Source organism: Cynara cardunculus (assembly GCF_001531365.2).
Source record: "Cynara cardunculus var. scolymus isolate 2C chromosome LG 9, CcrdV1, whole genome shotgun sequence".
NCBI lineage: Eukaryota > Viridiplantae > Streptophyta > Magnoliopsida > Asterales > Asteraceae > Cynara > Cynara cardunculus.
Window position 1 is genome coordinate 12,008,145 of NC_037536.1, and position 12,989 is coordinate 12,021,133.

The 12,989-nt window shown below is 32.0% G+C and overlaps 1 protein-coding gene across 1 annotated transcript; it reads left to right on the top strand.

Annotated features, from left to right (window-relative positions):
• The first annotated feature begins 6,055 nt into the window (after positions 1-6,055).
• On the top strand, positions 6,056-9,978 carry LOC112518510 (ethylene-responsive transcription factor RAP2-7-like). Its single transcript, XM_025126228.1, has 10 exons — positions 6,056-6,630; positions 6,730-6,755; positions 6,896-6,926; positions 7,030-7,117; positions 7,234-7,379; positions 7,612-7,656; positions 7,786-7,886; positions 8,000-8,124; positions 8,649-8,765; positions 9,522-9,978. Exons 1-10 carry the CDS (start codon positions 6,056-6,058, stop codon positions 9,801-9,803), a joined length of 1,536 nt encoding a protein of 511 aa, XP_024981996.1. The 3' UTR covers positions 9,804-9,978.
• The last annotated feature ends 3,011 nt before the right edge of the window (positions 9,979-12,989 follow it).

The following is a 12,989-nucleotide window of genomic DNA, read 5'->3' on the forward strand; positions in this document are numbered from 1 at the left end:
TTATAAGAAAATTATATTATTAAACCTAATATAAATTACTTTGTTATTGTACTTAAATTAAATTATAATAAAAAAATTGAATTAAAAAATTACACAAAATTGAGGAATTTTAAATAGTTAATTTGATACTAATATCGATATATTTTTGTCAAAATTTTTTAATATCTTCAAATTTATATTTTATTAAAAAATAAAAACATCACCGTTTTCTCAAAATCACATAAGACCATATTATAACATCGACTAAGATAAATAATAAAATAAAATATTAAAATCAAAATATATCTCGCTGCATTACGCGAGTACCCTTTTAATTTTACTAATGCAACATTATATTATTTATTCATAAATAATTAACAGTGAATATTAAGAAATAATTTAAATAGCTTATCTAGAAGTCTTAATAAGACTTTTGTAACGATATATTTTGTGTGAAATAACTTTTTGTATATTTTATGATAAAAAGATTTAAGAATTATGTGAACGAATCAAGATAAACAACTTAAATTTAAGCATCTCCAACAATTTTTTTTATAATTTCTTTAAAATATAAATTAAAAATCAAAATCTCTAGAAAGAATTATATTTAAATCTAACAAATTCTTTATTTTTAAGATTTTAACATTCATTATATTATTATAATTTTATAAATTTACCATCTTAATACACTTTTTAAAAAAATATTTTACATAAAATAATAATAATTCAATCTCATTCATGAAGGAAAAAAAAATCTCTCTACACATTACAACAAAATTGAGTTTATAAGACAACCTCAATCTTTAAGTGTCATAATAGACCGTTTTATAGGACTAAAATATAAAGCGTCCTATCTAAAGGTGTTTTATTAAGTTTGTATGACGCTTTTGGGCGTGTTAACAAGTTTTTTAGGACATTTTTAATACAAAGTGTCGCATTAAGCAACTTTATATGATACTTTTGAGAAAGTGTTCTATAAACTCAATTTTTTATAGGATATTTGTTTTTATAGGACAGTTTTTTTAATAATGTCCTATAAAGTTGATAATGAGATGTTTTATATTAAAAGTGTCCTAAAAAAACTTATTACGACGTCAAAAAACGTCATATAAACTTATTACAACACCTTTAGATAGAACACTTTATTTTTTGGTTCTATAAAGAGGTCTATTAAGACACTTAGAATTTTGAAGTGTCCTATAAACCCGATTTTATTGTAGTGACATCAAGTTGTATAGAATTCTCTAAACTTGAAGTTTTCTCTGTTTTTTAAAGGTCAAGCAAAACATTTTTTTTATTCATTTTCTCAAATTTTGTGAATGATGTATAAATACAATATATATATATATATATATATATATACATATATATATAATTGTAATAATAATAATAATAATCCAATTTGAATTTAACGATTTAGGATGTCGGATAACCCAATCAATGTATTTTGTACGGTTCGTTTGATGGGTGAAATTTTTGTCCTTAATTTGTTGATGAAAAATTAATAATTTCTTAAGAAATACGTGTGAATACAACATATGGAGTTATAATATAAAGCTATCGTGACATGTGAATAACATGTTCTATAAAATATAAATCATACGTGTGTTGCATAGTTATCTTTTTTTACAAGTGAAAAAGTAATCGTTTTCATTTTATAATATAAAAGACCGAGTATCAAGCTATATGATCTATAAATACTTTGTTCAAATGCAACAAACATGTTTTTACGCATCTCTAGCCATTAACAATCGACCTAAATAAAGTAAAACAAAAAGGGTTTCGGTTGTTTCTTTGTCAAGGTACGTTAAGTTGACCAGAACATCTATGGTTAAAAAACCAACTTCACATCGACACCGTAAGGGATTGTGCTTGGTTATGGCTATGCTCTTGATTTTTGGTTTTCAAAAACCCTGATTCTAATTTTTGAGATTCAAATATCTAACTTAATTGATTCACCGCATAATCTTAACGTTGTGTGTTAGTTTCACTGTTCGGTTTCAAAACTCCATTCTGATTTTTGGGTTCCAAGCATCTAATTCTGATTACGATTTGTTATTTGATTTTATATTTAGAAACCCTAATCTCGAATGTGGATATGAAAACATCTTTTCCATAACGATAATCAATATAATCAAGATTAGGGTTTTGGAACATTGTTCCATTGTTGTTTAACCAACATGATTTTGTACCACGAACATCTAGCGATGTTTCATCTTTGGCTTTGAGCTATTGAGATTTTGGTTTTCGACATAAGAAGCAAGTTGTTGTTGGCTTTTGAGATTTTAAACTATTATGATTTTGAATGTGTTCGAAGATGATGACAAGTGACGAATGAAATATAAAAACCAGCAAGACCTAACAATTATACGACGACGTATGAATATGGAAGGGCAAACATGTAACTTTAAGGGGACGTTTGGTTCGTAGAATGAAATTCGATGGAATTGGAATTTATCAAATGAATTTGACTTTGAGGGAATTAAATGGAATCTGATGGAATTTGACTATGCCTTGTGATTGCGTTTGGTTGCATGGAATTGGAATGAAATTCTTAACGGAATTGGAATTTTTTTTGTTTGGTTCACGGAATTCAACTTTGGAATCGGACTTAAATATCAACAAATGACTTTTTAGGATTTTTTTGTCATTTTTTTTAAATTAAAACTACCATTAAACCAAATTACATTATTAACATCAGATAAAATTTGAAATTGTTTACTTATATTACTAATATCTGAAATTTGGATGAGGGCTAAGGAATTCGTAGGAAAGGAATTTGAAATCCTAGTACATCAAGTGGAATCGTGAAATCGATGACCGAATGAATTTGTAGAAATTGAAAGGATTCCTTCACTTATAATCTGTGAACCAAACATCATATTTGAAATTTGGTCAAAGGATTGGACATTCCAATTCCTTTCAATTCCACCAAATTCCCATGATCCAAACAGCCCCTAAGTATATTGTATGGACATTATAGTCATTTCAAAACAATTAAAAAATCACATTAGTAACTTGGTAAAAGAAATTCAGTAAGACAAACACTTGTACTGATGTTAATTAATAGTTGTAATACCAATAATAAATAGATAATTATATTAAAATAGTTAATTAACCAGTAACTTGTCCATGCGACTTTAACCTAATTAACTGGTAAAGAGATGAGCATCCTTTCAGAATTAATGGGAGATCTGATGTTCGAATCCAAATACCACTCACCTGTCTTTTGTAGACATGATTTACTCCCCCTCCAAATTCGATTGATGTGGGACTGGTACGATGGAGGCATTCAAGATAGTGGCATCGTACCCTTTTGCTTAATAACAGTTGAAACTGCTAATTTATCTCATATTTAGTAGACCGAAGATAAAAGGTATCAAAATCATGGAGGATATTTCTCCAAAGAAAACCAAGTTAAGACCTAAAACTGTAATATATTCAAAAAAAAAACATGTAGGCATCATTTAAAGTGTATGTTTAAAAACACTTATAGATGTCTAACACACCTTTAGAACATGTTGGTAAATCAGTCATAACTCAGGTTCGACCCTTGTCTGGAATGTTTTTTATTCAAAGGTCAAGCACATCCTTTGGAAACGACAATCATTGTGTGATTCATGTGGAAGGAGCGCAGAGATTAAGGGAGACTCGGAAAATACGTTGATATCATGATTAAAAAACAACTGAGATATATAATCCGTTGAAACTCCATAAAATTAACTGACAATCATCGTTTATTTATAGTTGAAAGTTGCTCTTTGGGGCTGTTTGCCAAACGCTTACCCAGGTAAACGCTTACCAAGTCAAATTACATCACCGAATGAATATGGGATGAACCAAGAATCTTACCCGGTAAGAGCGAGACAAGGACCAAGAATCTTACCCGGTAAGTGAGAGTGACGGATCTTACCACGGTAAGCGCTTACCGTGTAAACTATTACATGCGATGTCGTTTTGCTGGACTAAAATCTTACCCTGTCAGTAAATAGTAGTGTTAAATTTTACCGGTAAGCACTTACCGGGTAAATATTAGGTAAACGGCCCCTTAGTTTTTCATAAACGAGATGGGATCGCGCTACATTGCATGATTATACTTCTAGTTGTAATTTTATTTTTGCAAATTTTTTAATTTACAAAATATTCAAATAGATCCCGATCAAGATCTAGAAACGGAAGTTTTCCAATCACTGACTCGAACCCATTTGAAAGACCTTGCGTTATATCACCAGATCTTGATTTTTCATCATACACATCCGTGTAAAAATTTAACTAAAGAAGCTAAATTGTTTTGAATTTTTCTGAAACACTTGTCTCCATAGATACAAATACGAAGTGAAACACTAAGAGGTTGTTTGACAGTTGCTGAATGGTTTGGTGCAGAATGATTAAGTGGTCAGAATGATTAAGAGGCTCTTATGATATAGTGCAAAATTAAATATAATTGTTTGGTAATTGTTTACAATGGAATTAGGGTGCTGAATGGTTAAGGGAGACCCATGATACAAAACCATTCAGAGGGTTTTAGAACCATTAAGAGATAGACTTTTTTTTTACCAAACAAGATTCATCTCTTAACGGTTCAGATACTGCTTTTAATGTAACTATTAATAGGTAAACAAATAACCCCTAATACAGTCACACTCATTAATCTTTCAAGACATCCTTCAAGATACAAAATAATCTAAAAAAAGAGTAAATTATGTCTTTTGTCCCTGTGGTTTGTTAAAAATTACGGATTTTGTCATTGTGGTTTTGAAATTCTGATTTTCGTTCCTATAATTTGCAATTCATTTCTATTTTCATCCATGAGGCCGAAACATTGAATGACTAAAATAGAAATGAATTGTAAAACATAAGAATAAAAAAAAAATTTAAATCATAAAAACAAAAAAAAGTAATAAATTATAAATCATAAAGACAGAAAAAACAATTTTAAAATTATAAGGATGAAAATAGAAATTTTTCAAAAAATCACTCATCCTATAATAAAAGAACACTAAATACAAGAATCTACTTAAATTGCATTTAATCAGAGTGCATCGAAATCAAAGTTTCAAATTTCTTTTTTAGGTATGGAGTTTAAGGGTTGTTTGATAGTTGCTGAATGGTTTGGTGTACAATGATTAAGAGGCTTTCATTATATACTGCAAAATGAAATATAATTGTTTGATAATTGTTTACAATGAAATCAGAACACTTAATGGTTAAGGGAGGCTCAAGATACAAAATCATTCAGAGGGTTTTAGAATCATAAAGAAACAGACTTTTTTTTTGCTAAACAAGATTCACCTCTTAATGGAACTATTAATAGGTAAACAAACAACCCCTTACTCTACCTTTTATTTTAAGTCATCATTCCACCTAAATATAAGACAGTTCCCTGGTTTGATCTCACCCCCTAGTCTCAACCGAAAAGTGAAACAAATAAACCACTCTATTGATGTAGTTAAAGATGAGTTTAGTATTCAATCGACTGAAATTACTGGTATTAATTCTTTATCTAAATAATAATTTGAAATTAAATAATAAATTTAATTAAAATAGTCATTTTCAAATATAGGTCGACAAGTTTTGATATTTCTAGAAAAGAAATAACGAAAAGGTGAAAATGGTTATTTTAATTAATTTTTTAATTAAATAATGTATTTTGATTCTTATTTATAGAAAATGGAAGGGGATTTTTTGAAGGGAGAGGGTGGCAACCTGCTTTACCGGTAACCGAAAAACAAATGTTCACTCTTAAAATGGGCCTGACATGTTTCCCCTCCTTGTTATCTCTCTCTCCAATGGAATCACTCTCTCTCCCATGATTCTCTCTCTGCCTTCACCCCTTTCATCTTTCCGTTCGCCGGCCACCACATTCCATTTTATTCCGGCCAACACTTTTCTCGCCGGCCGTTTGCACATGTATCCGTAAAAACTGTCAAATCATTGTTTCAACTGAAGTTGAATACTGAATAGTGTTATTACTTAAAACTAATCTAATCGATCCTTGAAATTGTATATATATATATATATATATATATATATATATACAGATACAGATTTGTTTCATATAATATTAGCTGAGGAGATGTTGGATCTTAATCTCAACTTCCTTAACGAAGAGGAGACAACGGCGTTTCGAGATGTGGAGGAATCAGGCACCTCTAATTCATCTGTGTTGAATGCGGATTGTGTTACTTCGAGTAATGCTGGAGACGGCGACGATGACTCCAGCTCCGCTGGCGGCGCTGGTGAAAGCTTCTCCTGCTTCAATTTTGACATCTTAAAAGTTGGAGATGCTGGTGTTCAGTCTGGCAACAACTACGACGAGGATCGGAGGAGCCAGGTTGTGACTCAGTCCGAGTTCGTGACTCGGCATCTGTTTCCAGTGGGTCATGGAGGCGGAGGTGGAGGTGGAGGCGGAGGCGGAGGCGGAGACGAACCAGGAAGGTTGAATCAGGCACAGCAGGCTAACTCATTGTTGCTGTGCCCTAACACTAACGAATTGCAAGAGATGAGATTGGTTCAAGTACAGCAACAGAAGGCCACGGTACAACCAAATCCGGTGGGTAAGAAGAGTCGGAGGGGACCAAGGTCAAGAAGCTCACAATACAGAGGAGTTACCTTCTATCGAAGAACTGGTAGATGGGAGTCTCATATCTGGTTAGTTATTTCATTTGTCTCTTCGTAATTTTGTTGATGCTTTTTTATACTTCGCTTTCATTCTTGTAGTTATATCTGTACTTTTATGTTTTGATGCAGGGATTGTGGGAAACAAGTTTATTTAGGTAAGGATATATATATATAAATTCATAGATCTTTTCTTCTGTTGCCATTTTTAGTATAAAATTATTATTTTCATTTTCTTCTTCATCTATTTTCGGCAATTTGTTATTAATTATAATGTTGGGCTCTATTCTGTATTCAGGGGGATTCGACACAGCTCATGCTGCAGCTAGGTATGGTGACTGATTATAATTTTGTTGTCTTTATTGTGCCTTTCTTCTCTTCTTTGTTGTTTATTTCTAGTTGTGTTTCTGTTCGTTTGATTGTGATATCCAGAGCCTACGATCGAGCTGCCATAAAATTTCGGGGTGTTGACGCAGACATCAATTTTAATCTCAGTGATTATGAGGAGGACATGAAGCAGGTTTGAACTTTGTTAAATTTGTTATAGAGACTTGGTTTTTTTGTTTGGTTTTCAAATAGATGGCTGATAATCTGGTGAATTTGATTAATCTCTTACTTTGTTTTTGGTTGAAGCAGATGAAGAACTTCTCAAAAGAAGAATTTGTGCACATACTACGACGGCAGAGCACAGGGTTTTCAAGGGGAAGTTCAAAGTACAGAGGGGTGACATTGCACAAATGTGGCAGATGGGAAGCTCGAATGGGGCAGTTTTTAGGCAAAAAGTGAGAATCTACTAATTACAGTTCTTCTAAATTAAATCATTAGATAATGCATTGTCTGAGCTTCTAACTGCAAAGAAACTTCTGGTGGTTTTACCTTGAAGATTAGATTAGATTAACTTAACCTGAAATTAGTGCGTTTCCTTGCTGGGGTAACAAGTAAAGATACCAATTTGAAAGATGAATGATTCCAGACCTAATTTTCATCATGGAGATTACAATGCTTGCATTGCAGGTATATATATCTTGGGCTATTCGACAGTGAAGCTGACGCCGCAAGGTCCTAATGATCATGAATTATACATTCTCTTCTTCATACTGATTTCTTTTTTATACCCACAATTCTCGATCTGCAACCTTAATAGGGTATCATCCAACAATCTCTCCCTTTTTATTTTCTGGAAAATAGGGCTTACGACAAGGCAGCCATCGAGTGTAATGGAAGAGAAGCCGTTACCAACTTCGAGGCCAGTACTTATGAAGGGAACACGCTTCCTGCACCTCGTCATGGTAATTTTCATGTACCATAATCACTGTATGTGTCATTTCTTGCAAATATTGTTGTTGTCCATAGAGTTTGGATGATTGGCAAGTTTGTAAAGTTTCTCTACCATGTGATACAGGAAGCGAGCATGATCTGAATCTAAGATTGGGAATTTCAACCCCTTCTCTTGGAGAGGGGTCAAGTAGAAATGAGAATTTAGAGCAAACCCATTTGAATTATGTGCACGACACTCGGAGATTACAGGTAACCAATAATAAAAAATACACCATTTTGTGTAGTACTCTCCTGTATTGTTGTACTGCCTTCAATTTAAAGGAATCATCAAATACCATAAAAGTTTGAGCAAAAGACTTGGGAGTTATTGTTGGTAGATGCTGAATGATTTTGTGCAAAATGATTAAACGGCCTGTATGATTTAAAACAGAATGAAAAATGGCTGAATGGAGAGTCCGAATGACTGAAAATTATCATTTTGACACTTCGCATGATTTAGTGCTGAATGAAAAAGGACGGTTTGGCAACTGTTTCTAATTAAACAATTACCTTGCATATATGTAACTTTGTGAATTTTAATTACGAAAAAAATAAATTACCCATTATCATATTGCAAATATAAATTACCTACATAACATTGCTTAGAACAAGCTTGGTAGCTTTCTCCCTAGTCTTTACTTCCCATCTCGTATGTTATTATCTGAAACTTGTAGTCTATTCCACTAGTTTGAAACTATTTCGGTAACCCACTCACCTATGTTATGTTACAGCAGTTGGAGAACCCTGTTTCAACCACAGTAGGCATTACAGCTCTTAAAGGACTACCCTTAACTTCAGGACACCCTACACCATGGAATGGTGTATACCCTACCTTCGTTCCCAACTATGAGGTAAATTCAGTAATTAGTTTTTATAGTTCACTACTATCGTAGTTTTATCGCTTTGATTTACTGTACAACATGCTTTGGACATTTGATGCAATATCTTTGGCATCCAAAAACCGAATCTTGTCCCGTTTCATGCAATGGAGTCTCACATCGGTTAGACGTGGACCATTTTTCCTTAATATATGTTTGGAACCTCCCTTCTTTATATAAGAGTTCTTTTGGAAAGTAATCTAATGGGGTTTCACATGGTATCAGACCCAACGTTTACCACTCTATAGACTCAACATCCTGGGACAATCTGTGCCCGTTTAGCTCCCTCTCGACGCTCTACACTCTTTGACAGTCTATCCTCCATTGGAAAGGCGTGTTGGATTCTCACATCGGCTAGACTTGTGCCCTTTCTCCTCCATATATTGTTTTCTAAAGGGCTCTTCTGGATAGCAATCTAACAACGTTCCATTCATTCCTATAGCTCATATGCTCATTTTATGCTTGCTTGGTTTCAAAGTGCATTTTTTTGATATGAAGTTCATCACATATGCCTAGTATCTAATATTATACGAAGAACTAGAGTTCCCTTTTACCTTCCAATTTCAATTGGATAGTTTTTAAGTTCAAAATCGAATGAAAAAAGAGAAACACATTGAAACTGCATAACGTGTAAAAAGGGTGTTGCAATAGGAAAAATTTTGAGCTAAAAAAACACGGTGGTTGTGAGATGTAGTCGGATCTTTAATAGTTGTGTGTGTTGTTTCTCAGGGAAGTGCAACAAACACTAGGACCATAGCAGGCTCGTCGCAAGGACCGCCCAACTGGGCTTGGCAACTGCATGGTCATAATCACATCCCAACAGCAGCATCATCAGGATTCTCAGCTCCGGCAGCCACTACTGCTGTCATGACTTCCGGCAGCCATTACTCAAGAGATACCATCTCAATGGCGGCTCTCAACAGCCATTATTCTCCGGCCACCACTGCCACAAGCTCTTCCCAATACTACTACCAGATAAGGCCACCACCACCACCACCTCCTCCTCCTTAATTTCGTAATCCAAAACATTGACCGATTGAATTGTTTATTTTTCGCGTAGTGATTGCTAATATTGCCAAATATATGGCTTGCTTCTTTTGGTAGGGGCCATAATGTATGTGTTTTTGTGTGCAAGAGATAATGAATCAATGAGTACCACGTTTGCTACTAACGCGATAATATTGCTTGGGAACATTCATTAATCAAAGTGATAAAGTATTCAGAAATGACGGTTAACGTGGAGATGCAACACAGATTCATGGGTCATTTCGCCATGGTTTTGTTTTTCTCTTTCAATTACTCCATTTTTTCGATTTTTTAATTTTAATTTTAATTTTAATTTTAATTTTAATTTTAATTTTATTTTCAATTTAAATTTATTTTAGTGATTAGAAAAGAAGCAACATAAAATATAATGGAGTTGAGTTGCGTTGTAGGAAAGTATAAGATGATGAAATTGGTGGAGAATATAAAGAGTATGGTAAAGAAGAAGACAAGCAATATGCTTCTTTTGACCCAATTGGTTGTATGTTATTGGCCAATGCACATTTAAAGAGGTATTAAATGCAATTTAAGATCAAGTTGATTTTTCGTTGGACAGGGTTTTGCCACGTCAACCCCCAAAGGCTCCATCTCTTGCCTTTAATGGATCATGGTCCCATCCTTCTCTTCACTTGACCTAAAAGCTTTTCTAACCTTTCACTTTTGTGAAATGTTTAAATTAGCCCTTAATAAAGTATTCAGTAAAAAAATCGTTGCACCATCCAAATCGGTTGAACCAAGTTAAATAAGACCATTTTTGACGGTTTGAGTAGTGGTCCGGTCTAGTCTCGATTTAAACATTTTTTTAGCAGTTTGGATTGAATCGACTGTAAAAATAGATATGTATTAATTATATTTAGTTTTCATGTTGTATGCTTGACTATGGTTCAATTAAAAAGTCCATCCAAGACATTAAGTTTTTAGTTTTCATTTCTTAATTGTCCGTGTTACCTAAATCGGGAAATTTTTGGAATCTGTCAAAAATCAAAATCCAAATTTCAAATCGTCTGTCAATTTGATTAATGTTTGTCTAAAATTCTAACTATTGTTGGTGAGCTTTTTCAACTTATTTTTTTTAACTTGTTCAATGTTTATTTATTAGTTTGTAGATACATGTTTCTTTTATAACTTATTGTAGTATTTTCTTTAATAAATGTTATATCGATAAATAATTTCATTTGGGGGATAGATGTTATGTAATTTTTAGTTTAAAGCCCGTTAATAGGCCGAAATGACCTAAACCAATCAGACCACATTTTTGTGGTTTGGTTTAACCGTTTTGGTTACTTGTTATCAAACCGTTAAAATGTCATTGCGTAAAGACTCTAGACTTTGGCCTAATAAGGATCAAAAATCGGCTAAAGAAACACCCGACCCAATGACTGGTTATAGGTGTAAACTCGTTTTGGTTCTAAATTTTGAACCTGGGGCCGGTCCCTAACCGGTTAAAAGATGTCTGAATTAAGCTTGAAAATCGGTCATCAGTTAACCAAAAACCAGCCTGGTTAAAACTAAGTCAAGACCTATTGTTTTTACCTTAATTATTTATTATGACTATAAATTAAAACAATAATTTGTGGTATCAATAATAAAATTAATGCATTAAAATATTGTAAAATATTTCAAAGATATGTCTTGACATTAAACCCAACATGCAATACAAATAAAATAGATTAGTTTATTAGAACACAGAATAATTGGATGTTTTAGATCAAGTTAGGTCTTGGAAAAACATGACTTAGGGGCCGTTTATTAAATGCTTACTTGGTAAGTACTTACTGAATAAATTTCCTTATCGGATGAATATGACAAGGCCAAGAATCTTACCGGGTAAGAGTGATGAGAATGATGGAGAGTCTTACCCGGTAAGTGAAGATTACGACTCTTACCCAGGTAAGCGCTTACCCGGTAAATTGTTGCATTCAATACGTTTTGATATACTAAAATCTTACTCATCAAAATAAATTATAGTGTTGACTCCTATATGTAAACACTTACCGGGTAAGCATTTAAGTAAACAGCCCCTTAGATTAGGTTGTAGGTTAATAGTTAATAGTTTGGTTAGGGTAATATACATTTTCAAAATGCTTTGTGATTTCAATAATTAGAATCATAATAATTTAACTTTAAGGTCAATTTTGGTTTTCTGGTTCTTTAAATACGAATTTATTAACCATAATTCAATTTTGGAGTACATTAAAACACCCTCTCAACCTTGTTTTCCATATCTAAGCATTGAAGAAACGTCTTTTTGAAAAAGCTTCAAATAAAACTATATACGAACTAATAAACTTTGATTAAAATCTGATTTAGATTTTCGATGGATAACGATCAAAATTTCAATGAAGAAAATAAATTAAAACCAATGAATTACAAAAATAAAGGAGGGTAAAAAAGTGTAGAATTTGAATTCTTGAAGGGGTTGAACATAACTTGGTAGTAACCTCCGGCTGTATGATCATAAATTACGGTTGTTGTGGTTGATGGAACCAAAAAGATTAACATTAATTTCTCTCTAAATTTTAATTTTAATTTCATACGTTTAAAAGAATATATATATATATATATATATATAATTTTTTATTATATCATTGATTATAAGATGAAGTTTTTCTATATTTTAAGGGTAAAATTCTTATTTTATTAATTAAAATGTATAATAGTTATATATTTCTAAAACTATATTTACAGATGATTGATATTGGTTTGTACAATGTGTAACATTTAGGTGGTTTGTATTTGATTTGACATACACACACACACACACACACACATATATATATATATATATATATATATATATATATTAGAAGCGTACTCGCGCAATGCAACGAGATATATCGTGATTTTAATATTTCATTTTATTTTTTATCTCAGTCGATGTTATAATATGGTTTTATGTGATTTTAAGAAAGCGATGATGTTTTTATTTTTGAATAAAATATAAGTTTGAAGATATCATAAAAATTTGACAAAAATATATCGATAGTAGTATCAAATTAACTATTTGAAATTCCTCATTTTTTTGTGTAATTTTTTAATTCAATTTTTTTTTATAATTTAATTTATGTACAATAACGAAGTAATTTATATTTGGTTTAATAATATAATTTTTTTATAAAGATAATAATTATTTATTTTGTTGGAACTCGATAA

What these genes read in the sequence shown, in the direction of transcription:
- LOC112518510 (XM_025126228.1), top strand. Translation starts at nt 6,056, where the DNA reads ATGTTGGATCTTAATCTCAACTTCCTTAACGAAGAGGAGACAACGGCG. An exon ending in AGATGGGAGTCTCATATCTG is followed by an intron (nt 6,631 to 6,729) that starts GTTAGTTATTTC and finishes GTTTTGATGCAG; the next exon opens with GGATTGTGGGAAACAAGTTT. An exon ending in GGGCAGTTTTTAGGCAAAAA is followed by an intron (nt 7,380 to 7,611) that starts GTGAGAATCTAC and finishes CTTGCATTGCAG; the next exon opens with GTATATATATCTTGGGCTAT.